Here is a 27,688-nt window from a genome sequence, read left to right on the forward strand (position 1 = left end):
AATAAAACATGGCTAATGTATCAAACAAGGAATAAACTTTAACTTGATCAAAAATGAGTTAGTGTGCCCTGCACTCTGAGAGGTGCACAACACACAGCACTCAAAAACTCTAAATACCCAAATACTGAATATATTTAGAGGTCCAGACCTTGGCACTATTACAGACATGTCTGAGCTGCTTGCAGCCCCATGACTGGCCTGTGGACTCGTCTCTTTGCAGAGCCCTGATGTTTAGACTGTGATGGTCCAGAGCTTATAGAAACTGGTGTTGGTGCACTGAGCTAAGAAACCAAAACTTTTGTAATCTGCAGAAACTTTTCAAGGTCTGTGGTTAGTCACCCATTTTTCATCAGCGAAAACACTTGAAAACACAAATGCTGGGGCTTTCACAACCCAGTCTAAGCCACGGGATGACTGAAGGTGAAAGTTGTTGCTCAGTTAGATGAATAGGGGACAGGAGGGCACGAGGGAGAGCGATGTCCAGGAGTCTCAGCCTGGAGGAGCTTTTGTTCCTGCAGGCTCTTGTCCAGTGTTCACACTGAGAGCAGATACCTAGGCTGAATACTAATGACAGGCTTTGTCTTAATCACTCTTTGTCTGGATCCCTGAATTCTGGGCTTTGGGGATGTTAAAGCTTTCTACCAGCGGTCTTACTCTCAAGTACATCAGTCTGTTTGTGTGAGAGTTTGTCTAAGCAGGTATGTGTAAAGCTACACTGGGCTGATGGTAAAGGATTATGCTGATTGTGACAACTTCGTTCTCACAAAGTGAACTGCTGAGGTACACACAGCCACAGCACTGAAAAGAAGTCAGAGGGGATAAGAAAGCAAGCAGACGCTTCAGCCACACACAGACAACAGTTTATCCAAACTTATTTTGACTGTGATCGGTACAGTTATGAACCAAATGTCCATACAGGGAGACACTGAGCTGTTTTAACTTAAAACTGAGGTTTATTTATGCAGTTTCACTCCAAAGCCATCGGCAGCCTTTAATGCGATGAGATAACTGGAGTTTGCGATGTGTGCAGTTTTAGGCACAAATGCAACTTTTCATGTTGATCTCTTTAGAAATTCTCCGTCATTTTGAGTCGTTTTCTGCCAAGTCTTTTCTGTTATACATGTCATTTAGTGCTTGTATTCCTGCACTTACTGAGTACATTCTAATCTTTGACTTTGTTGCAAATCACCCATGGATTCAGGAAAGATCTGAAGCTCAGAAGCTGAACTAAAACTATAATGAAGACGTTTTTGCCATGATTTAAAGATAACAAACTGAAAAAGGACAGTGATGAATGAGTGATTTGCTTGACTGCCTGGTGTCCTCAGTTTATTACAGGCTGCTGTAGTCTTTGCTTGTCTTGCGTTAGCTTCTGTCTCTTTTGCTCAAATCTACATTTTGGGATCTAGTATTAAAATCTGTGACCTATTCAGTACTGTCTAATGTCCAGTGTGGGAGAATTGTTCATTGTCAGTGCTGATGCATTTGGCACACACACGCCTGTGAACCATGTCGTACATAATGAAAGCCTTCCAAACTTTATGGTTTACTATGCACTGGGTACATTGGTAGTACTAATCTTTTACTGACTATGAAGTACAGCAATAAAACAGAGTTCTAATTAACTTTAGAGAGTCCGACAGGAGGCATAAATAAGTGTAACATGGTAAAAATGTCCACCACCCTGCTCCTCTGGATGAACTCTGTGCCAAATGCTTGACACTGCTTGCGTAAGAAGGGTTCTTTTAAAAAATGACTTCATTTGCATGACAAAGGCAGATGGCTTCAGGGTGTGAAGGAGGGAGGGTTGTGGGGTCTGAAGGGAGGCAGGAGGCAGACTGGGACTCTTGGACAGAGTCTGGGATCGCTGGCCGTCTCCCAGTCAGGAGACCAGAAACTCTGCTGGACATGCTGAACTTTGTGGCTGACGCACTGGATGAGGAGTCTGGACTGGATTTGGGTTCACACGTGTGGAGTTTGTTCCCAGATTTCCTAAAAAAGACTTTCTGCTGCTTTGGAGGAAAATACAAATTGAACAACTGACTAACGAGCAACGGTAAATCAGGACAAACGAGTGACACGCGAAAAAATGCCTCTGACTCGTCTCGCCATGCAATACTCAAATCTACATTATGGATATTATTGGCTTCAGTACCCATAATCAGTAAGGTGTCGTGTTAACTTTGTGACCTTGTGGCATCAGAGAGGTACACCTGGATCCAGTGGAAATATTATTTTGTAGGTAAGCTGAGTGGTTTGTTTCAGCAGGAGACCACACTGGCTTAGAGATGACTGGAGCCCTGCACACTGGACTCATACTCTTCTCCATTATGGTAACAACCTTCTCATTCTACACTCCATAACATAACAGAAGAGCCATGCAAACTGCTTTTTGTCTGTGCTTTATAAAGTTACCTTGGAATTTCACAACCCTAATGACTCTGTTATCGAAAACACACATCACACATCTGTTTTCAAATATCAGTTAAACTCCAAACATTCAGATGCTGATTCTATTTAAATGTGTGACAAATGCTGTGGAGCAGTTGTTCAAATAATAAAGTAAATTTGACCTTTTCTCCTGTAGGTGGTATGTGAGAGTGAGCCAACACATGCTGGTGCAGACAGAGAGTGGGGCTCACATGGTGAGACACTGTTCAATACGTTACGTTTCCATTTAGTGGCCAGTAGCTTCAATGGTACCAGCTTCTCTTGTGCCTTCACTCAGTCCAGTAAAAAAAATCCATAGCAGTTTTAATACATAGCAGTTGATGCTCTGCTAGTAATAATATCCTGTTTCGTTGTGGTTGTTATCTGTGTCTGATTCCTCAGGACAATCCAGACTGGTCCACCTCGCGTCCCACTCGGCCTTCCAGCTGGTCAATGACTCGCTGGCCTTTTCCAGGGCAGACAGTTTTTGCAGAGGCCAGTTCAGCTCCCTCGCCACCCTGGACCAGTCAGAGGACCAGGAAGGGGCTTTAGAGCTGCTTCAACAGAGTGGACTTCACTCACCTATCTGGGTGAGGGACCCCAACAAAGCAGCCTCCAAGCCTGTGGCCCTCTCCAAGCAGTGTGAGTGGAATCAGTGAACCTTATAAAAAAGTAAAGGAATATAAAACTGAAATGTGTGATTTACTCTCAGTTGTGTCGCTCTTATTTAGATGTAAAGTTCTCAGCTCTGAACTTCCCAAAGGAATCCCGTGAGGGCTTCGCTCGTGTCAACGTCTCCTTCCCCGCCCTATCGTCTCTCAGCGTGTGCGTTCGAGTTCAGTGGGACAGAGAGTGGAATGAGGTGTCCACCATATTCTCCTATGCTGCACCTGTCCTTACCAACGAGTTCCAGCTGCGAGGACAAGTGGACATGAATGAACGCATCCTTTTGGCGCTCATCATCCAGGGGAAACATCTGCCGTATAAGGCGTCCTTCCCCAATGACGGGGCATGGCATCACATCTGTGTCACATGGCGCAGCAGCAGTGGCTACTGGGCTGTCTATGTGGACGGGGACAGGAAGGACACAGGTTCACGCACAGACATTTCCAGGGACATCCATGGAGATGGAATATTCATTCTGGGTCAGGACCAAGACTCCTTTGGGGGGAATTTTACAGAGCCATTTTTTGGAGCTATCACTGACCTGAATGTTTGGAATATGTCCCTGGAAATGAGGCATGTCACTGCCCTCAATGCGTGTTCACCCATGACCCAGGAAGAAGTGCTTTTTAGTTGGAAGCTAGACCAGCTGAGCAGCCACCCAGTGGTCAAAGAGGTGCAGGCCCTTCTGTTTTGCCCAGGTAAGATCACATATACACAATCCCATCTCAGGAAGACTGTCTCAGTTGGGGAAAAAAAAAAACCCAGGGTTAGCCTGTTTGACTTTAGTCCTCTAAAGGCCATCATGTTTGCCCATCATTTCAACTGGTTATGTTAACATTTTACTCACCAGACAAATGGCTGAGATATGGGAACACATTAATAATGCTGCAGCGAGCTCTACATTCATTCATTCATTCAAACATTCGTCACAATTTGCAGGCTCACTTTCTGCTTCCTCTTTGACCCGCTGTATTTACTACAGTTTTGTGCACACAATTTTCTTTTCCTTTGAATTTAAGAATTTAATTTTGAATTTTCAGTTCAATTCAGTTTTGTTTATATTGCTCCTTCCGCAATCAAAATTGTCTCAAAGCGCTATACAGTGACCCAGAGCCTGACCCCAGATCAGCACTTAAGGCAACAGTGGCAAGGAAAAACTCCCTTTTAACAGGAAGAAACCTTGAGCAGGATCTGGCTCATATGGGGGACCCTCCTGCTGATGGCCGGGCTGGGTGAAAGGAGGAAAAGGAGGAAGATTAGGTCAGCTGGGAATGGAGGAGAGGAGGAGTTACCAGAACTAACTAAAAAAAGAACTTAATATTTACAAAGAAAGAAAGAAACTAAAATTTGAGCCTGTCCTCAGTTACCCCAACTTCAAACTGAAAATCCATTTCCTTACTATACATCAGTCACTTATCATATAAACATATACACAGATCCTCCATTTTGGTATCTTTTTTGCATCTCTTTTTCTCATTTTGACTACTTTATTCCATAGGTTAATATCACGATGTGTATATTCTATACTTGCTTTCTTCATATTTTATTATTCTTGTTTCAGTACATGTTCATAATTTTAACACTGATTTTCATTCAGATCAGAAAGAGCAGGATTTCTTCTCCTCTGGTTCCTCTGTGTTGCCTGTGTCCTCTTGCCTTAGTCATTCAGGATAATTCCTCTTTAAAGCATCCTGTACATCCAGACACTGTGAGAGTGAACAGTCAGAGATAAAGACTCTTTCAGAAACACGTTAGGATGAGTGACCGAACAGAATGAGGGGCAGTGGAGGTGAGACAGAGAAGCGGGGGGGGGGTATGGATGGATGGATGGAGGGGATTTTCCACAGCTCCAGCAGTGCGGGGGCAGCTCAGGGAGGAACAGAGCTCCATGTAGTTGTGAATAGTGACATCAACCTCTGTTGAGTTTCATCTCCTCCTACAGGATCCATACAATCACTGATTTTTAATAAATCCATGATTCCTCAGTTTGCTGTTGACTGTCAAAGACACCTTCTGTTTCTGAGTCTGCTGAATCTAATTTACCTCCACCATTCTTTTGACTTTAAACGTCTTGTCTTGATGTGTGTCTCTTTGTGTATGAATGTGTGATCTTATGAATGTGTGAGCAGCAGTGCACCAGCAGATGGAGCTGCAGGGCTGCAGGATGCTGCAGAGCTGGTCGGATCAGCTCCCACTGTTCGGCCTGACGGACTGCTCTGAGCCACTGCCATTCATCTGCAGGAGCAGCAGAGGTGAGGCGCATACACTGTCCACACGAGCAGGGGTCACCAGGTTTCTGTGAGGGTTTGTGTTGTTGTAACTGCTAATATTAATCATGTAGTATGACATATGGTCATATATGGTGAAGCCTGCATTAAGTGACTGAACAGACAGGTAAGTGTTTGTGACTTAGCACAAGGATTATCTGTGGAAACTGGTGTTTCACAGACTGACTGGACAGAGTGGAGGACACTACACAAAGTCAACCTCTGTGGACAGTGTCCAAGAAGGAAATCATTACTATATAATATATAATGTGTAATCATACACATTCATATGTGTGTGTGTCTATGATTATATATGATATGTTTGCTTACATGATGTGAAGCATTTACTGTAGTATGTCATTGTATTTTGGAGTGTGTTAACCTGGTTTCTGTCATGGTTATTAAAGTGGCTGATAAGATTAAGTAACAGAGAGTACAAAGCTATAATATGTTTGCCTCGGCACTAACTAAATAATAATATCTCAGGCTGAAGTGGTGGGAAATCCCCCTGCTGACAGAGAGGTCAGAGGTCAGGTTCTGCTGGGAGTTCAGTGTTTTATTCTCAGACGCTTCAGTCTCAGGGGTTGAATGTCTTCGGCTGGAACATGAGTTCTCGGAGCAGCAGAGGCATCCTGCCATTACGTCATCCAGCCTAATGTCACATTGTTTTTGGCGCAGAGCGTTACCAGAAAATGAAGCAGATGAGTGATTCTCAGAGCTCTCAGCCTACTACCTTTATGAACCATCTGATGAAGATTTCCAACAAAACCCAGGTACACAACACATACATCTTCTCTTTCCATTCATTTCCCACATCATTAAAGATTTCACTGCTTTAAAATTTCTGTCACTTGGCTAGGAAGTGGCTTCCTAGCCTGTAAACCACACCAAACATGGAGTTAACACCTGTGTTCAGTTCAGCCAGAGAAAATAAATAAAAGTCAAAACCGTGTTTTGGTTGAACCCAGTGTCTTTGTCTCCGCTCCTAGCCAGTGCTGGGGCAGCAAACATCAGGGCTGAGCAGCCTGGCCCAGGCGTCCACCCTGCTGGACATCTCTGTGCAGGCCCTGGAGGACACCCAGCAGGAGGGACTGCAGCCAACAGACATGGTGTCCCTCATCCAGTTGCTTTCTGTGGCTGCTGACATCCCCACGCAACCTCTCACTGATTCCGCCAACGACAGCCGTGACAGCATCCAGGAGCTCAGCCAGCACTTCATCAGCGTGGCCGACAGCATCATCAGCGAAGACAACGCCCTCAAGTGGCAGGCCATCAGAGAGGTAGAGTATAGGTAGCACAGAGGGAGCACTTTTACTTTTCTTTAGCCCTTCTGCATGTGTTGCTCCTCCTCAGATGTGGAGTTTTTAGAGAGTGGATGAATAAAGAGTTGGCTGATCTGTGCAGATCTTATGCCCATCTGGTGTGACATATCACAGTTGAAGAAAGGAACTCAATTAGGCCTGTTCTCAGGGACACTAAAGGCATTTTCAAAATAAGTTATCGTACAGGTGTATAAGTCAATGCATTTTTTTCAGTCTTGATGTGCTCATTGCAATAAAGAGTTTTCTATTTCAAATTTAAAGACTTTAAATAACTATAGAGTCATAAGTTTTGAAATCACTGAGGCCATCATGAGTTATCATGGCAGCTGCCAAATGAAAATAAGAAAAAGTTTTCCCTTTTTTTTCTAAGTTGAAGAACTACATTCTCCACCTGTTTACTGAAATCACTTTCAACCCTCATAGTCTCACACACCTTTTCACAACTTTTTGGATAATAATCACTGCTGTCAAGACAATGCAGGCCTGTTTTAGTTCAGATTCAAGGATCAGATTTTTTCCCTAGAGGGCACAGGCTTTTGTGACAGCTTTTTTTCTAGCCTTTTTGTGATATTTTATATAGCTATGATATAGTTATTATGGGCTTTGATGATGGGGTACTTCAGTGATTCAGTGTTGCACTTTCATAAAGTCTTTTAGTCTCAAGTACAGGAATTCCAACACTCTATCCTGCCATACTGCGACTCAGCAGCATCTTTTGTTAGATCCTCCCTCTTTGGTAAATGTTCATATCTCTCAAACTGTATGCCCCAGTCTCTACCACAGGCGTTCTGTTAAAACTTCTTCTGTGTGGAGACCCAAGTCCAGGTCATCAGACCTGCTGACACCAACTGACACATAGAGACAAACAACCATTCACGCTCACGTTCACACTTGTTAACCTAACCTTCATGTGTTCGAACTGTGGAAGGAAGCCGGCCTTCAGAACATGAAAACCAGAAAGGCTGGGGCCCGAGGCAGCAGTGCTAACCACTGCATGTTATTTATTTGTTTATTTATTTATAAACCAAGAGTCCGTTACAATAAAAAAAGAACAGCTGCTCTTTACTGCACAGTATCTGCAGATACTGTAAATCCAGGCATGAAGTATTTAACACATTCAAGGAACATGTGATTGTGTGTCTGGTGGTCATAAACTTTCTCCTTGAGTTTTTTTTTTTTTTTTTTTTTTTTTTCAGAAAGTAGCAAACTGCAGTCTAATACACATGGTTTGAGTTTGAATGAGAAACCAGTTGATGAAATTTGGATGGATGGATGAATAAATAGACTACTGCTATTTCAACTCTCAAGCACTAGAGGGCACTATGCTTCTATAGATAAAGTATTATCGGAGCTCATGTCAGCACCAGAATGATGAATCTACCACAAGAATTATAGAACGGAGGCGACAAACACTATGTCTGTCTCTGTACATCTTGAGTCTTGAGTTCGACATAGCTTAATCATTCAATTTTTACGTTCTGAATTTCAGAACAAAAACACAATTCAGGGAGAAAAACCATGTTCTGTTCCAGTTCACAGCTGGGACATTGTATTAATGGTTTTTTTTCTTTTTTTGTCACTTCTGCCACTGCAGTATTGATGTGTGTAGAGTGCATGGATGTGTATGGATCTGTGCTCCCCCACCCAGCACCCCCCCGCCCCCACCCAACCCTGTCAGAGCTCCAAGGCCACCTCATCCCAGACTCAATGGACGAGCAGCACTCTGAAAAACTGTGGCTGTACTCATCCTCAAACCTCTCTCACTCATCTCCCAGCTCTGTCTCCAAGGCTCAGCTCTTAGATGGGCATATTGAATTCAGAATGAGGGGTTTCAAAACAGACAATGGTAAAATCCATGATTTTACCATGCATTATAGGCCTATCTCCCACTTCACCCAAACTGTGTGTCGACTCTGGCAAACAGTTTACGGCACTGAAAGCATTTTCTTATTGTGTGGCACATGAATGGTCATTTTGAAATGTACCTCTTAAGCTTTGACGTCTGTGCTGAGCAGGGAAGAGTGGATGAGTGCTGCCGCTGCTGAGACGCCAGTGCTCCGTGTGTTTTAGGTGGTGAATGGCCCCATGGATGTGGTCAAGAGTATTGACCGGATGGTGACCAGCCTGAGCCCTCGCTTGATGGCAGAGACTGATCACCTGACCATTCACAGCCCCAATATCAGTGAGTCTCTCTCTCTCTCTCTCTTTCACACACACACACACACACACACACACACAATATTTACTAATCATGAAACACAGGTTTCAGAAAATGACTCAGTATAGGCAACCCTGGATTCCCTGCTAGCTTTCATTTTAATACTATAGCCCTGTTGAAACACTTTAAGAAAATCATGGGCCAGTCTGGCCACCAAACGGTACATCATTTCACTGAATTGTCAGCCTGTCCATGTATGCATGCTAAGATAATGTGATACTTTGTTGTTTTCCATTTTCTTTAGAGTTAGGTGTGAACATTTATTAATTTATAAGTTAATCTTCTCTTCACTCTTACAGTGAGTGATGGGGTCCTACATGAACACAACATTTCCTACCAGTGTTAGAACAGTGTAGTATAGACCATTAGAGATCTTAGAGGGAAAAAAACATATATATCAAAGTCATGTTTTATTACACTAAACGTTCAAAATGTATGAACATAAGATGCAATTCATTCCCTCATTTTGATTAATTTGTTCCCATGTTGTGTTTCATTTGTTCCCACATCTGGGCTTATTTCTTTCCACATTTTGTTTAATTCCTTCCCATGTTTTGTTTAATTTATGCGTGTGAGATAACTCTAATTACAGAGAGCAAGCACGACAGACAAGCCTTTCTACCCATAGTACTGCGGTCAAGACAGCTGCTCCTAGGGTTGGCGTGAACCTGTATTCTAACCTTTCTTGTAAATGTACTGAAACAGCCCAGAGCGAGATGACATGCAGGGTTAATGACTTTATTCTGAGAGAGAGAGAGAGAGAGAGAGAGAGAGAGAGAGAGAGATTTTTCTTCCTCTTTTTGAATTGTGGTTATGTATTATGGTTTGACCCTTGATCCAGACATTACATTCTTGTAATGTTTAAACATTCAAAAAAAAAAAAAAACATTAAACATTCAAAAAAAAAAAAAAAAAAACTTCCTGCATTTAGCCTAGCTTAGCACTGGGGGGAACCACAAGCCAAACTCTTCATCAGCCCTACCTTTATTCCACTAAATCCCAGTTGTCCCATTGCCAACCTGAAATCTTGTTGATCAGTCATTCAGTGAAAAAGTGAGTATTTATCCACAAAATATTCTACTAGCACATCATTGTTATCTTTGCTTTTGCTGCCCCATAAGGGATTATGAGCATTAAAATCTGCTGCCCACACCACTGGGACACATTTCATCTAACTTCTCCATATCCAACTGGAGGCAGGGGCTGCAAAACTCATCATTGAGAATCTGCCTGTTGAGCTCCATACTTCCATCACCACACACTCAAGCTCTGATATGATGTTTACTGTCCGATACTGAACTCCTCCCACAAACACAAAATTCAGAGTTGGTTTCAGCCATGTCTCTTGTACGCATATTAATTCCATTTTTCTTTTTTGTAAAACATTAATGTATCATTCCCATTATTTTTTTACCCTTCTGTCTCATAACTGTGGAGGACAGATGGCTCAAACACTCTAATAACAAGGACCCTCTCAGCATCCTTCTTACCCCACTTCTTACCACATCTGAATTATTTTTGGTCTGCTTCCCGTTTCACAGCACTTCAACAATAAAAGCCAGGAAATTAAATCTCCTCACCATCACTGATTCCTGTGTTACATAGGTTATCTCTCCATCTCTCTTCAACAGCCTCATTACATTTTGTAACCTTTTTAAAAACCTTAGTGTTAGAAACACCTTTATTTGTCTACTTGTACCACTGTGCTCTCATGGCCTGCTTATAATTCTCACACTCACAACTTCCCGCAGTGTCCCCTTCACCACAACTACCACATTTAATCACTGTTTCCTTTCCCTATAGAAATCTTGTGCTCAACCCCACATTATCCGCATCTTCTAATTCGTGCAAAATGGCTGTACCTCTGGCATTTGAAGCACCTCAAGGGTGGCTTCCTATGTGGATGAACTTTAAAGGACACGCACCCAAGGAACACTCGCTCTGGGAGGGCGTCTTTCTGAAAATTTCACACCACAACCATTGACCTATGCTTAGCTCCATTCCCAAAAAAACCTTATTCAAGTAACTTCAGTGACCTTCGCACCATCACTGACCAGTTCCTCCGCAGAGATATCAAGATTCCACTTGCCTCTTCCCTATCTCCTCCACTGCAGCAGCTTTGGCCTACAGAGCAGAGGACTTAAAGAATACAAGTAGCTTCTGCCAGAATCCTTGCATTTTTGAATTTCATCTGACTCAAACTTAGAAAGCCAAGTAGGTTTAAATGAAGTAAACCCTGACTGCCCCTCCTTCAGTTTAAAGATCTCTTTAAATTCTTCTGACTGGTGGTCGTCTATTCTCATTATCTTTGCTATTCCCCTCTGATCTCTCCCTCCCTCTTACACCTGTTGAATTAGTGTAATTTCTCCTTTTCCAGTTTTTCCCCTTACTGCTTTTCCCACTCACCCACCTCCATAGTTGGAGCCACAGCTTATTTCCTTTATTAGTTTGCCATTTAGCTGCCATTTTGTTTGTTGACACACAGGACTGGCTGTCAGACCCCAGCTCAGACAGTGGCTGAGCCCAGTTAGCTGTTAAGTAAGAGTGCAGGGCTCACTGAGATGACACAATGGTTATACCACTACTAGTAATTACTGCAAAGAAAATGTTCCATGTAAAAATACATTTTTTTCACATTATCTGATAGGTTATTGTTTAGTAATGCCCCTAATCTGCACTTTCAGGAGGCAAGCACAATAAACATCAACCAGAAAGCACTCTACCTGCAACTATGGCATGTTTTAAGAGGGCTGAGGCAGAACCCCATGTCACTCAAAGACTGAATTAATCTGTGATCATTTTTAAGTCCAGAGTTAGTGTGGGTGTTGCATAGCACTGAATTTTAGTGAAGACCGTTGTTATGTCCTGCCCAATTCCATTAACATACAAGGAGGTGGGCAGCATTTGAAAAAAAAAACAAAAAAAACCAAACTGAAATAATTAAATCCAACATACCACACCACTTACTGCTTGCATTATGAGATTTGCTCTAAAACCTCAGTTTTCTGTTCAAGTTCTTTTAAGCCATCCAGTTTTTCTCACCTCGACACTGTACATAAGCATTTAGCAAGAAAAATCTCAAGTAGGTTCCTGAGATAAAACAAAGGTTTGACTTCTCACAATCCCGCAGAAATATGCTAAAGTTGCCATGGTAACTCACTTGCAGCTCAGGTTAATCAATACTGGTTGAAATTCAAACCATTAATGTTATTTTGATTGTGTGGTTATTAAAATGTCTTGTGAGAAGCACAGAAAGAGGAACCAAACAGGACTGAGAAATTCACACTGAACATAAGAAAGCATAAATGGCAAAGGAAATATGATCTGACATCTACATTATTATTCTATATGTTATTTATAAAAACATGCACTACAAATTGTCAAATTTTTTTCTGCTATCAAAATGAATTTCATTGTAAAAAAAAAATTTATGTATTTCTTAATGATGTGATTTCACTTTCTTAAGATTCTTTGTGCAGATAAATTGAACAGCACTTTTGTGAATCTGCTCTTTGTTGTCCTGCCTTTTGAAGAACTGGAGGTGCAGCAGCAGATGCTGCAGGAAGGATTCAGAGGCTCGAGCTTCTGTGGGCCTGAGACAGAAAAACACACCAACCTAGACTGTATTTCAGTCCCACATGAGAAGATACAGGATCTCCATAACAACGGTAGGAAAATGCTGCAAGACCCAATCATCTTTCTCCATTTGCACATGCAGCAGTCACTTATTCAGACTTGTCTGTCACAGCGCCGAGTGCTTGCACATAGAAGACACATTTTATTAAACTAAGTCTTGCCAATGAATGCAGTGGACAATGCCCTTAACGACAGACTTTCATGTGTAGCATGCATTCACCTACTTACACTCCCAAGGTCTTATAGTGAAGTGCAGATGGAGGAGCATTGTTGGGTTTTGCAACAACTATTCATCTTAAACAATAAGTGATCCTAAATGAACTACATTTCTCTTAGTACTGTTTTATTTGGCTGTCTGGTGCACGGTGAAGAGAGCTTTATCTTTCTGTTGTGTTGAATGTTCAGGCTTCCACAAGCTCACGTTGGTCAACACGTGGTACGGCTCTCTGCGGCCCCTTTTCAGTTCAGAGGAGAACATCACCATGGTTCCTACTGTCACGGACGGCAGCCAGCGGTAATATGCAAGCACACATGGAGCTGGAAATGGATTTTTTTATTCTATGTACTATCACCACAGCTGTCACAGTATAGTATGCTTTTTTTTTTTTTTTACACCAGACATTGCAGAAATGAATTGTGGCCTCAAGGCCTACTGAATTTTAAAAAAAAAAATCCATTTTGAGAAGTGGGGGTTGTCCACAAAATAATAATTATGCCTACAGACTTTGCCTCTACATTTTTGTGTTGCTGAACTCACATTCTAAGAGTGCCAGTAGGTCATACTAATGAGCTAGCATAAACATGATGCAGCTCTAACTAGCTAGCTAATTTTTATTAGCTACACCACACCACTGCAGTCAATATGTGTGCTCGGACTGGCTTGTGGTTTCTTCCCACAATAACGCCAACTGTCTTGCATATCTCACTGTAAAATGGTGGTTTGCTTATATTAGTAGAGCTTTTAATAAATCAAGGTAATGGTGGTATTTTTTATTAAATTTACTTCTCAGTTAGCTGTTTAGCTAACTTTACTCAACAAAACAAGAGGAAAAGAAATCGTCTGCCATTTGAAGTGTCTGTTTCTGTGAATGTTTGCTAACATGTTAGCAAAACGTTCACATCTACCCACTGGAGCTAAAACATAAAATGTTAGTGTCAGACACGGTGTGAACTTACTTACTAGCATTTTAATGTTTTATGAATATACTAGGAAACCCAAAGGTAACAAAACACATAAATTAACTGGGGTAAGAAACACTGCTAAGTTATTTGTGAATAACAGTCTTTTTCCCTTTCTTTTCTTTCTTTCTTGGAGTAAAACGTATCCTTCCATTTAGGTTGTAGCTTGCACCTTGTGTCCATTGTTAAAACGTATAAATGTGTGTACATGACCAGGTATTTGGGCACTGTCCTGGGCTCTTCTGTCATTTCCACCACAGCGCTGGGAGATGATCAGCCAGTTAGTACAGCAGTTCGCTTCCAGCTCCAGCACCGAGTACAGGTTAGCAAAATCTCTCAAAACTGAACTCTCTGAAATTCTATTGTCATGTGTACCGTTTATTATTACTTATTTAAATATCATATTTTGATGTATTTTATATGTCCAGCAGAATCCCATTGGTACCGTGTATGATCCAGTGTGTGCCTTCTGGGACTTTGATCTCACGTAAGTACCAATGAATGTTCTGAAAAAAAGCATGGCCATGTAGAGGTCTCAAATTCCTCTGTAATACCACAGTTATCTTACCTGTTTCATCAAAAAATGTCATAAATGCTGCAAAACTTTTAGATAGGAAAGTATTTTCATTCTTGGCATTCCGGTGTGTATGTAGAGATGTAAGTATGCGCTGTTTGTGTCTACCTAGTCCAGAGGCGGGTGGTTGGTGGAATACCAAAGGCTGTGAGGTAGTGTCCAAAGAATATGGATACACTGTGTGTCATTGCAACCACACCACCAATTTTGCATTGCTGCTGCAAGTTTATGAAGCCCAGGTAACATTTACTCAAATGATCACTGTGTATTTTGTGTAGGCTTTTATCTGCAGCAGGGGCCTCCAATAGGAGCCTCGAACTAATCTCCAAACCACAAAACATTATGAACCAAAAATGTCTTAAACTCACATCAGACATCACATTGGTGTCACATTTTGTGTCAAAAATCATTCAGGCAAACCTAAATCCACCGTTGCCCATAAAGTTGAAATAATTTTGTTTTCAGATTCTTTCCTCTTTTTATTCCTGTTTATACACATCAGTAATCACATTGGAAGAGACTGATCAATAATGTTTTGAGAAGATTCGCAATCATTTCATGAGAAGAGATACACATATTTTTAGATTCAGTGTGACTTACACTTTCCAAGAATACAGTTTTGTTGGATATTCATTCATAAATCTGCTTAGACAGCAGAGAAAAACTCTATTGGGAATCATCACATGTCAAAGTTTTCTTCAGTATCAAAGTAATCCAGTCATAGTACATAGCAAATATAAAGTTAAAATAGCTAATTCAGCATTGTTAATTTTCCAAAATGTAAACATAGGCCGAAAAAGAAAAAAATAGGGCTCATATTGTAGCCCACAGTGTAACTCACTTAATCCATGGCAACATATATTTAATTATAGGTAAAGACTTTTAACTTTCAAAGCAACTTTATCCAAAAGAGTTGCTAAGTCTGCACATTGCCTTCAACATACCTGACATAAACTAACTTGAGAGCAGCTTCACTCTGACTGACAACTGTTAAACAAATGATCATTTATTACTATTATTATTTGTGTGTTTGATATGATTTGCAGATTTACAGAGTGAAATTGTGTTGCTTAATGTGTGTTCTACTCATCCATGGTTTGTAAATACTACATTCTCTGAACCTTTGGGCGAGCCACTCTAAAACGGGCAGCGAGCTACCAATGGCTCACGAGTGTGAGTGCTGAAGACCCCTGATCTGCAGTGTGTGCAGCTGTTACAGCTCACGCTCTATGTATGTGTGTGTTGTGTGTGTGTGTGTGTGTGTGTGTGTCAGAGGAGCCCAGAGAACGAAAACGCTCTGCAGGTGCTGACGTTCATTGGCTGTGGAGTGTCTCTGTGTGGCCTCCTCTTCACCTTCATCCTCTTCATCGCTGTGGGGTGAGTCAGAAACGTCACAGAGTGCACTCTGTAAAGTGCCGAGGGTGAAAAGCATTTCAGAAAACTCTGCCAGTTTCACATCAATAAATGGAAAAAAAAAATAAAAACAGAACATTGTGCTCTGTAGATATGTGAACAGCACCACAGAGAAACAGTTTTGAAAAATTCTGAGAACCACTGTGAGATCTGCACTCAGATGCTTTAAGCTGTGTGTACTTGCATGCATTTATACATATGTGTGTGTGTGTGTGTGTGTGTACCTGTGCAGTGTCCCTAAATCTGACCGAACCACTGTCCATAAGAACCTGATTGTTTCTCTGGGAATCGCTGAGCTGCTGTTGATGTGCAGTGACTGGGCGTCTGCCAGCGAGGTGAGATTCCACATCTGACATATTTGTAAATATGAAGTATGTTAGGGGGAGTACTCACAAAATAATAATAACAATAAAAAGATTTTTCTCTACATTCCTCACGAAATAAAACTGTTTGTAGATAGTCAAATTTCTCTGGCCACAGCAGCCTGAATAAACCACAGTGTGATTCAGTCACAGAGCATGTTTGGAGGATTATTATACATAACTCAAACCTACTGTTCACAAATTAGCAGGATAACTACAGTTTATTAAAGAAATGGAGATAGCAACAGGTACTGAGATGATTATTTCCTCTGCTGAGAACATCATGTCTCTGGAGAGAGGATGTTGTGTTGGGTTTAATGCCCCTGAAAACTTGGTTTAACATTCTAAATCTGCTCTAATCAATATTTCCAATGGACCAAATGACTATGTGTAATATGCAAAGGTCTCATAATAATGAGCACAAAGAGAATTAGCACCAACTCTACAGGTTACTCTCAGCTCAGTACAGCTTTTTAACCACTTTGAGCTCATTGATAGACACAGTCAGTGAGTAGCTGGTGTAGATTAAGGTAAAAAAAAAAAAAAAAGAAAAAGAAAATATTAACAAGTAAATAAACAACGGTTAGTTAAAACTCAAAGTTTCATTGACTCAGGCACTCTGCTTCATCAGGACTACAAAGGTGTAGTTTGCTCACATTTGACTGACAACAACCCCATCACTGTCATCACAGCTTGATTCAGATATTGCCTGTCTTTGCTTGGTGAACACAAATACATGACAGACAAGTTTGAAATAACATAATCTATTCAAACTAATGCAAACATAACCCACGCGGGGTATTGCAACCCGCATCCGTCAGTGGCCAGGCTGTCTTACCCTTAAGTAGTCTTAACTGTAGTCTACATATTTTCCTCTCCACCTTCAGTTCTGTCATTATCTTGCAAAACCTTGCCAATGGGCTGCATATATTTTGCTATCTTATCAGTAATGGCTATTTTACAATCTTCTGGTGAGGCTCCTGAGGATGAGTGTGGTGAATATTAGGCAGTCAGAAGAGGATGTACAGTTTGTGCTGCTCCACTCGTCTCTGGCGCCTCCGCTGCCACTTGGCTGACAAGCTAGTGGTGAGCCAGCTGCTCTTGTTGCCAACCAGCCTGATCTTTTTTGATGTTTTTGCCATCAATACTTCCTTACACTGCTTATTAGATGTGTCTGTGTAGTGATTATCAAATCAGAAGAGCTTTGGTTTCTATTTTCCACCTTTTTTAAGAGGGTGTTCTTAATTTTAAGAGCGCCCTCTGCTAGAAAACAAGGCAAACTTCTTTAAACAGTATGTTGTGTATAAAGTTTGAATTTGAGCGCACAGTTTGAATATTTAATCTTTTTCCGACCAGTGTGATTGTGCAGTAGGAAGCTGATTGAGAAAATAGGTTTTTGGGGGCCTTTAACTAACTAAGGAAGGTCCAGGAAACATGTTTTTAATTGAAAATAGTCACATATATATACGCTCACCAAACACTTTATCTGAAACCAGTGAAGTTCACTGAACTCACTGTCATGTTGATGAAACCAGTCTGAGACAACTTTAGCTCAAACAACAACAGGACAACAAACAATAACAATCAGACAGCAACAATAACAGTTTCACACAGCAATAAAATCACAAGGTTAAAATTACAAATCAGCGGATTATGAGCCAATAGAGTTTATGGTTGATGAATGCATGATTTAAGGTTGATTTAAGCCATGATTTTATCTTAGATTTAAAACCAGTGAGGGTGCTTATCTCTCTGATCTCACTTGGTACTGAGTTCCAATAATTAGTGGCTTTGACAGAAACAGCTGATCTGCCAAACTCAGTATGTCTGTGCTGTACTGCACAGTGAGCTCTGCTGGTCGTCCTGGTTGTTCTCTTGTTGTCTGGGTGCAGTGATATGAACACCTTTAATGGAGGAGCAGCTAAATCATGAACTATTCTGTACACTAAACTAACATTGGCAAGACACACAAAATTATCACAGGTCAGAAGTTTATGCTTTTGAACAATATTACAATGACGATAACTTGATGGCTTTTTGTCAAATACCTTGAGAGTTTGCTTATAAAGTGTTTGCAATTGAGTAAGTGTTGTTTTTCCAGATTGTGACCAGCTTGTGATGCAGTATACATGGAGCATCCTTTATCCATTATCCTGCTGGAAGTAGCCAATAGAAGATGGTGAACTGTGGCCATGAAGGGATGAACACGGTGCATCTTTATAAGGAGCACAGGTGTTTCTAATAAAGTGCTTGTTGAGTGAATATTGCATTACTTTTAATCCTGCAGGTGGCGTGCTTCATGGTGACTGCACTTCTCCACCTCTTCTTCATGGCCTCCTTCTCATGGATGCTGGTGGAGGGCCTGCTGCTCTGGAGCAAAGTCGTATCCGTCAACATCAGTGAGGGCCGCAGGATGAAGCTCTATTACATCATTGGCTGGGGTAAACGCTCATCTCTCTTCAGTGGCTGTATGACCTGGTTACCTGGATTTAAACTGCATGGATCCTAAAATCTAGAAAGATTCAATCATTTAAATGTCACCTTGTCCAACAGCAGACAAATGTTTTATTCTAAATTACAGCTCTCATGCTATATTTATTCTATAGTGAAGATACTTCTTAGAAAGCCAAGACTGTTATTTTACTTTGTGGTTTTTACTTTACAAGTGTAATATCCTGTCATCTCATATCAAAATTTGTGTCATTATCACAATAGATCAAGTCATTTTGGTTAAGCTAGTAGGCAAGAGGTACTGAAATCAGAGAAGAAGAAAATATAGTGCATTTTGCATTTGACACCATGCTTTCATATAATCAAGATGCTGCGCATAATGATTCTCCATTATATTATCATCACACCAGTTCCTAAAACTAGAAAAAAAAATTACCAAATTAAGCTGTTATTTTGGCACATACATTTTGTTACCTTGTGAAAATTAGATAATTGAACCAGGATCATGATCGTAATATCTTAAGGAAATCTTAAATTGTAAACTGTAAATGGAATTAAAAAGAAAACAAGAGCAAAAGTTGCTTTTACCTTCAACTTTCATTTAGAACATACAGTATTTACCCAGTTTGCTTTAAAATCAGACACTCAAGAATTTCCTTCCTGTTTATTCTGCTTAATGGATAATTGTCAAAAATGTATTCCACCAAAATTAGATCCTACTGCATCTAATTTTGATGGAGTGACACATTTTATACTATATCTATTTGCTATTTTTATAAACTTAAAATACTTACAAACTTTGCCACTCTGTGTATCATTTAGATGAAAACATAAGAATAGAGTGAGTTTTTTTTTGTCAAATCAGGAATAAAAACAACAATAAGCACGGGAGAAAACGTGAAAAAGTGACTGTCAAAGTGGACTGTCAAAAAAGAGGAAAAAGTGTGGAAAAAATGATTCTGCCTCTGAAGTACTAAAGCACAGTGTGGTTGAAGGACATATCGGTAATCTGGCTAAGTGTTCACATTTACTGTTAATGTGTGTTTAGCAAAAGCTGATGACCTCCCTTGTGAGCTATACTGACAGTGGAATTTACCTTTGACTGGTTCATCTCAGACACATGAGAGGGAGAGTTCATGCAAAGACACATTGTTAGAGTAGATTAGATTAGATTATTTTAGCTTTAATTAGATTGGATTAGATTAGATTTAATTCGACTGGATTGGATTAGATTTAATTAGATTGGATTGGATTAGATAAGGTTTCTAACCGTGTGGTCATATAGTCCCGCCATACAATTAAATTGTCAATTACAAAAACACAATGAAGCTAAATCTGTATTTCCATTATGATCCCTTCTCAGAAATTAAATAATTTAAGAAAGCCGAGATTATTTCATTTGCCTCACATCATTAAATAAATACACAGGTATTGGATAAATTAATACGAAAACACGGATTGTACACTATTTATTTTCTTGAGTAAAAATATTATTTATCGATATATTCAGTTATATTTCAGACTTGAAATGGTGATGTGAGTCCAGTGTCTGAGAAGTGATCACCCGTCTCCATGTTAAACTGGAGATTGGTGATGAAACCAACTACAAATATAAAGAGAATTCAACAACACTTTAGGTATTCAAAAAGCCCATGTCTCTCTTAGACTCAGCAAATTAGACTAAAAAGAAAGAAACACCGGTAGAATTGTATTCCATGCAATCATGTTGATTTTCACCAATGATTTTGGCAATATACATCATATTGTTTCTATACAGTAAGACTACATTTCCCATAAACCCCTTAGTCACTCCTCTTTGGCTTTACTGATGGTGATCTTTTTTTTCCCCACTGGTCTCAGGATGGCAATGCCAGTGTGTCGTCTATTCATGGTTGTGAGCAGAGCGTGCATGCAGAGGATTAACCCTTTCCATTTTGAAAATGCTGTTCCTCTTGGCTCCTAATCACCCTTGGCCTGTCATGCCATCAGGGCAAAATTGGACATTTTTAGCCTCTTAGCTTTATTTTATATTGGGGAGAATAATGAGCATCTAAGCCTCTTGGGACATTGTTTCATGTGATATTATGCTGTGCTGCAACCTTAACCCAGTTTAAAAAGAAAAAACAACAACAAAAAAAAAAAAACTTCCTGCAGCTGCTACTGTTCATGTTCTCAAATCCATCTGTGTGTATGTGTTATATCACATAATAAGCTGAGAACACTGTGTGAATAAGCTCCACAAACATTCAGGTGGTCCTCTCTATGCAGATGTGCTGAATGTTCCCCTCCAGACTAAATAAATCAAGAGAATAGAACAGACTAAATATTCTGTTAAATACACTCTACCATGCCATAAACATCTTTAAACATGTTCCTTTTTTGTTGTCACAGCATGACCACAATTCATTTTCTTTTATTGAATTGTTTTTCAGGACTACCTGTTCTGATAGTTGGTGTAACATTGGCGGTATCAGTGGACGGGTACAAGGCAGATAATCACTGCTGGCTCAATGTGAAGACTGACACGATCTGGGCCTTTGTGGGACCTGTTATTTTTGTCTTGGCGGTATGTAATCTGTGTGTGTGTGTGCGCGCATGTACGTGTGTTTATGTTTGAGGGAGATAACCTGCCTCACAAACCATGTTGTTTACACCTAGAACAAACAGAAACAGACACACCTGCATTTGACATTGTTTTGATCCTGCTACACTGATAAGCAGGTAACAAGCCAAGTAATAATATCTGCATAGAAAAATTATTAGCAAAATTATTAGATTTGGCTCCTTCTCAGGTTATAATGTGAATCTTCTTTAGAGTGAACCCTATAAATTCATTGGCTTTGTGACTCAAACAATCTGATATTCCTTTCAAACTCAGCTCATCAGGCTTTAAATTATCTAGGCATCAATGTGAGCTGTACTTTACCTTCTCTCTATTCTGCTGCTTTCTCTCTGTTGTTCGCCCAGGTCAAGGACTTCCAGAGATGGAGGCCCTTGCCTTTATCACTGATAGGTACATAAAAATGAATGTCTTGCCTAGATTTCACTTTTTGGTTTCAAGTATCCCTTTGTTTTTGCCCAAACATTTTTCAAATCTTTGAACAAAATTGTTATCACCTTTTTGCGGGGTGGGAAGGCTCACGGGGTGAGGAGATCATTATGACAAAAATGAATGAAATGAAAAAAAAATTTAGTGCCAGACTCGTTTGCCTACCCAATTGTCTGCTCTACTTTTGCTAAGCATATATTCACAAGCTGACTTAGTGGCTTCAATCCTCCAGGGTTGTTGTAGTTCATGTTAGAAGTTCAGTCATGTTCCTCATCTTCCCAAATGGCCTGACTCACCACCTCAACTCAGTCAAACCTTCCAACTTTACAAGTAGCCCTGTGGTGCTGTCCATCCTCAGGATTTGGATCCAGTTCAGACGTCATTTTAAGTTTATGTCAACCTCCACCCTTAGTGAAGAATCACTTCTTTCCCCCATCACTCATTGAGGCCACTTAGATGCTGTGGCATAGTCGAGGCATTAAGCTGTTTAGAGACCTCTATAAAGATGGCACTTTTTCTAGGTTCTCAGCTCTATACTCAGACTTTAAGTCTGTGAGTGAGTTAAGTTCAACACTGTGTCTCCTCTTTTTTCCGTTCCCTTCCCACTACCCAGCCATGGGATGACCTTTTGACTCGAAAATCCTGTCAGAAATCACTCATATCCAAGATATAGCTTTTGAGGGCCATTATTTTTGCCAAAACTATAACTTCTTGGGAGAAGGAGGTGGGAGTAGATTTTACAGGTCAGAGGTGGGTTGAAGCTGTGCATAGAGTACGTTCAAGTACACCCTGTGCAAGGCCACAATATATACATTTCAGTGAGTAGTTCACAGAGTTCACCTTTCAAAATCTCGACAAACCTAAATCTATCTAAATATTGCAGACCAGTGTCACAGACATCACACTTCCTCTCGTAACCTGACCCATATGTTTTTCTTTTGTCTCAAGGTTTACCTCTGTATTTTACTTCTATGGAAATATCATAAGTCTCCATCTACATTTATATATGGCGTAGGGATGTTATCTACTTTCTTATGTTAGAAAAGGTAAGATTCTCTGTGAGAGGCAGCTCTGCAAAGGTTTTTTTTTTTTTTTTCGGAATTCTTTCATAGATCAACTCCTTGCAAACCTAACTTTTTCACTTTTTGTCAAATTTTTATGTTATGTAAATTTGATTTATTCATACACACTATAACTACTAGTAGTGCTATTATTTTCTAGAAGCAATGTTTTGATGTCCCTGAGGTCCTGGGGGATGTTCCTGTCACAACCAAAATGATATACATTTGTGTTCATGTTTTGTATCCCCAGCTTGCTAGCCAAACAAGCAGTAAGCAATGCAAGTTTCAACATAATAACAAAAAAATGTCTTTACAAACGATTTTATGATGTAAAAAATACATTTAACATCTTTGTAACACCTCAAGGATATGTTACAGACAATGGATTTCTGTAGAAATACCCAACTGACTAGGTTTAATTTAGAAGAATACTTGAATGGGCAGCTTTAAAGAGACACATAAGATAAGGAACATCCCAGACTTAACCATAAATCAAAATTCCTTCAAGAGTCTGGATAGAAGTTTGAGCTTCTGCATTTCCCATCTATGCTTACTCTATTTTTAATTTCTTTCCCAGCTCAGGTAGGCAGGGAGCAGTGAAAAAATGAAATAATGCACATCACTGAAAACTGTATTCTGTGATGTGATTTCCTGCAGCCTGAGCAGGAGGGTAAATCTTCTCTCCTCTACATGTAAGCTGGAGGCCAAGTGGATTTGCAGCGGCACGTCTCGTGTTTACTGGAGGCCATGTTGATTCTGTTGTCCTCTGCCTGCAGGTCAATGCAGTTGTGCTGTGTCGGGTTGTCATGGTGACCGTTTCCAGCGCTCGTCGTCGTGCTAAGATGCTCAGTCCAAGCTCGGCATCAAAGATGCAGACCTTTGACCTCACCTGGTGAGATACAATGGCTTCTCTACCTCTCTCTGTCATTCTGTCTCCCTCTCTCTCCTCCTGCTTTTTGTGCTCTCTCTTTCATGAGCCTTTTTCTCTCGTACACCCACGCTCTCTCTCTCTCTCTCTCTCTCTCTCACACGTACACACTTGCTGCTTCCTTTTTGGTTGAGCCAGCAATAGTCAATAGAGACAGTGTGAGAGAATGGGAGTTTAGGCTCTGGAGTCTGCTGTGGGAGCTGTAAGGGCTTATCAGTTTAACACCTGGTCCCAACACAACTGTATGTGTGTCTGTAAGTGTGTGTGTGTGTTTGTGTGTTTGTGTGTGTGTGTGTGTGTGTGTGTGTGTGTGTGTGTGTGTGTGTGTGTGTGTGTGTGTGTGTGTGTGTGTGTGTGTGTGTGTATATACATGCAGTAACACTTGGGATCTGTCTTTACATAAAATTACATTCAGCAATGGTCAGTTTGTTGCAAACACAGGTGTGACTGGCCAAGGAACCCATTCTTAGTTCTGTTATTTTCTGAATGCACATCAGATATTTCACCACAGATTACAGAAATACTTCTATTTTTATCATTACCTTTATTTGTATCATTACATGCGATTTTCTTAACAAGTTAAAGGATAAAGTTGTGCTTACCTAGGGGCGACTGTGGCTCAGGAGGTAAAGCAGTGTTTGAATGTGCCTCGAGTGGTTGATAAAACTAGAAGAGTACTATATAACTGCAGCCTATGTAACATTTACCATCTCACTGTCAACAAAACCTGTGAAAAGACCAACAAAGTCTGTCAGTATTTTTGGACTCCTCCACCCTGTCTGGTGTTGACAGTCTCAATACAGTCACACAACACAGTCTCATCTTTACAAAAGGTTCAGTAATTTATCAAAACGGCTTGACACTATAGTTTTTAACAAATGGGAGGAAGTACTGCACACAAACTGAATATTTGTCCTCTAGTCCAGATCTAGACCAAAGTATAGTGTAGTGTAGTGTTGCCATGGCAAAAAAAAAAAGAAATGAAAACTGTTCATTTAAGGATGAGTAGACCAAGAAATGTGGGTTCACTTTACCTGAAGGAAGGATGAGACCAGTGTGCTCTTTTTTGGACACTGAAGTAATGACAGAGCGCTTGAGTGATGTGATGGAGGTCTTGAAGGAAAGCAAAGGGATGAAATGAAAGAGAAAATAAATCAGGTACCACTGTCAGATTCCTCTGATGATGATGATGCATACATTTGAACTGAACAACTGAATGTCGGGCTTGACTGCAGTGCTTACTTTTCAGAGGAAGACGGAGGTGATTAAACTTGACATGCAGGAGGGTGTGCTGCACTTTGCAAAACTTTTTGAACAAGCTGAAGTTAAAAATAGCAGCAGCAGTAAGAGTAGAGATTTGTAGACATAAAGGAAAATACGGAATCTCACCATCATCATCATGTTTGAAACAGTGCCAGCTTTCAGTAAAGAATTTTCTTTCCTATTGCAGCAAATCTGCTTCCACATTACATACATTTGACAGCCAGTCAGAGGCTGAGCAGCAAACAAAAATTCACCTTTCATTGCGTCAGGTCTGTTTTTGTTGCTATGGTTACAGGATGATAGTACAAACATTTCTAGTAATTCTGCCACAGTATACTTATGTATGTAAGCTCGTGACATCTCTAGGAACACAGCCACAGATGCTTACTATGGAGCAGCTGAATGATTTCTGGCTAAAGGTATAAATGTGTATTACATTAAAGGGTCAGGTCACCCAAATTGCCAAACAACATGTTGCTCTTGACGAACCACAGACGTTGATGTGAGCAGTTTTCTTTGGAATAATAATAAATAAAAAAGTCCTAGTGAAATTGTTGGCGGTGAGGTTTATGCAGTGGGAATAATTGTTCTGGAAAAGATGCTAAATTTCTTTTAAATATAATTTTTCGATCCTGTGAGCACCATAAATGAAAACCTATTAACTTCTCAAAACCTGGACAAATAAACCCAAAACTATCTGTAACTAGAGGCAAGTGAAAAATTAGGCTTTTGTGTAACTCGGGTGAACCATCCCTTTAATGTAGTGAATCACTTCCTGTGATTAGCTGATTCACCCTAACGTCATTAAAGTTTTCTTCATCAGCATCATATGTATCATCATCATATGTATCCAACGCCTATGTGCCACGTGTATTGACATTGTTCAGTACTAATGCTCTCTTTCGGAGGTTAATACACAGGTCAGTACACTAGAATCGGTAGGTGTTACTAACATATGCTATGGCTTAGGAGAGCCTAGGATCCCTTTTCATATTCAGGTAAAAGTCCTTCAACCCAACATGCAACAGCTCTCCTCCATCCAGAATTTCTTTTCACACATTTGTCTTAGTCTGATGAAAATTCCGCAACGCCATTCCCCCTCTTACTGTGTACTCTTCATTCCCTCACAAACAGGCTGAAAGTAGATGTCTGTGCCAGCTCAAGAGTGTTATGTGAATTCAGGAGATTAGAGGGAAAACGACTTTCAAAAATAAAAGGGAAGAGCCTTCTCTTCCCTTTTATTTTGAGTGCCGGCTTTGTCCTTGCAGACACAGTGCAGTCTGAAAACTCAATCTCTCTACCCAGGTGCAGCACTGTGACAACAATGGTGGTTTGAACAAAGGCAACCTTTTCTGCCTTGCCCCATGAAATGGTTATTGGCCGTATAAGCACCAGGATCATTGAAAGGATGATTGCAAAGGAACAGGAGTACAACTGTGGTAGGCGGTAAAATCTATAGCTGTGCAGAGATGTTTGATGTGGATTCAAGGAGGAAATATTCAAGAAGAAAATGTCATCAAAATACCTTGAAAACTCCACTTTGTTGGGTCCTTCTGTGTGTCTGTATTCCTGTGTGCTACTCAGGAATCAAATGGTACCACAACATCACGTGAAGTTTTGTTTCAGCTTCGGGGGTCTATTAGCTGTCATTCTCGAGCACGTGTATTTTAAAATACGTGTGTTTAATTCATGCATATACTGTATGTGTATTTATGATTCATGTGTGTGTGTGTTCTGTGTATATTTGTAGGGCTGTGACCCGTCCAGTTCTCATCCTGCTGCCGGTGCTGGGTCTGACCTGGCTGTGTGGAGTTCTGGTCCATCTGTCTGTTGTAGTTGCCTATGTCTTCATTGCTCTCAATGCTTTCCAGGTAAGCATACAACGACATGTTTTATGTGCCAAACTTTTGTTATTCCTAATCAGATCTAATACTTTTTACAGTCTGGATAATGGATTCATTTATTTGAAGCTGTCCCATACAGCATGATTGTTAGCTTCTTCATTTTGATCATGATTGTTTAGTAACAGGCAAACTCTCAAAAAAGTAATAGTATTATTGTTAAACAGCTATATGATATTCTGACAATAACAATGTAAAAACAGTGTGACAGTGGCGAAGATGTCACCTATAGTTGTTGTTGTTTCTTCTGCCCCCAAGTGACCAAAACAAAAGATGGTCTAAATATGGCATAAGAAGAATTAAAGTTCTACACGATGACTTATTCATAGTAAAATATTAACTTGTTGTGATGTGTAGAATTAGAAAACTCCTGACTTTGGTATTCCCTAGTGGTTTTACCCAAAAAGACAGTGGATAACAACTACAGGTTGGATGGGAGTGAATCTGAAGCAGAAAGCTTTAATTTCCCATGTATTTCACCTGTAAGCCTCCTTCAGTGGGTGGAAAAAATGCATGTACATTATCACATAGCTTTAAAGTAGAATAGCCTCAAGAGTTCATTGCTTCACATAGTAAACTGTTCAATGGAACAAACTACATACAAGTCCTTTCATGCTTTTAGTGATTTTGTAGTGCCTTACCAGTTCTGGACTATATTCTGGACTCTTAAAATGGGCTGTTTAAGTGGCTGATGAACATGTTGTGTATTCCTTTCAGGGGCTAGTCTGAGGGTTAAGACTTTTTTAGGGTTCAGGTTTGAATCAGGTTTAGCTTAGGGTTAGGGTTAGGCGAGGTGAGTTGTGATGGTTAAGGTCAGGGTAAGGGGCCATATACATTATGCCATTGAGTGTCCTCAACAAGATAGAAGTGCAAGTTCGTGTGTGTGTGTGTGTGTGTGTGTGTGTGTGTGTGTGTGTGTGTGTGTGTGTGTGTGTGTGCGTGTGCCTGTGCGTGTGTGTGTGTGGGTT

General features: G+C 40.4%; 1 protein-coding gene across 1 annotated transcript in view; it reads left to right on the forward strand.

Annotated features, from left to right (window-relative positions):
- The first annotated feature begins 2,288 nt into the window (after positions 1–2,288).
- Positions 2,289–27,688, forward strand: part of adgrd2 (adhesion G protein-coupled receptor D2) — a 31,225-nt gene continuing 5,825 nt past the window's right edge. The window contains exons 1-19 of the mRNA XM_041042896.1: positions 2,289–2,333; positions 2,588–2,645; positions 2,833–3,072; positions 3,162–3,794; positions 5,226–5,348; positions 6,042–6,136; positions 6,353–6,643; positions 8,756–8,867; positions 12,437–12,571; positions 12,945–13,053; positions 13,935–14,040; positions 14,150–14,205; positions 14,405–14,531; positions 15,566–15,669; positions 15,938–16,040; positions 18,355–18,508; positions 20,951–21,084; positions 23,405–23,520; positions 26,570–26,690. Of these exons, the coding sequence (XP_040898830.1) occupies positions 2,289–2,333; positions 2,588–2,645; positions 2,833–3,072; positions 3,162–3,794; positions 5,226–5,348; positions 6,042–6,136; positions 6,353–6,643; positions 8,756–8,867; positions 12,437–12,571; positions 12,945–13,053; positions 13,935–14,040; positions 14,150–14,205; positions 14,405–14,531; positions 15,566–15,669; positions 15,938–16,040; positions 18,355–18,508; positions 20,951–21,084; positions 23,405–23,520; positions 26,570–26,690 (2,862 nt within the window). The remainder of the gene's footprint in view (positions 2,334–2,587; positions 2,646–2,832; positions 3,073–3,161; positions 3,795–5,225; positions 5,349–6,041; positions 6,137–6,352; positions 6,644–8,755; positions 8,868–12,436; positions 12,572–12,944; positions 13,054–13,934; positions 14,041–14,149; positions 14,206–14,404; positions 14,532–15,565; positions 15,670–15,937; positions 16,041–18,354; positions 18,509–20,950; positions 21,085–23,404; positions 23,521–26,569; positions 26,691–27,688) is intronic.

Source organism: Toxotes jaculatrix, chromosome 7, assembly GCF_017976425.1.
Source record: "Toxotes jaculatrix isolate fToxJac2 chromosome 7, fToxJac2.pri, whole genome shotgun sequence".
NCBI lineage: Eukaryota > Metazoa > Chordata > Actinopteri > Toxotidae > Toxotes > Toxotes jaculatrix.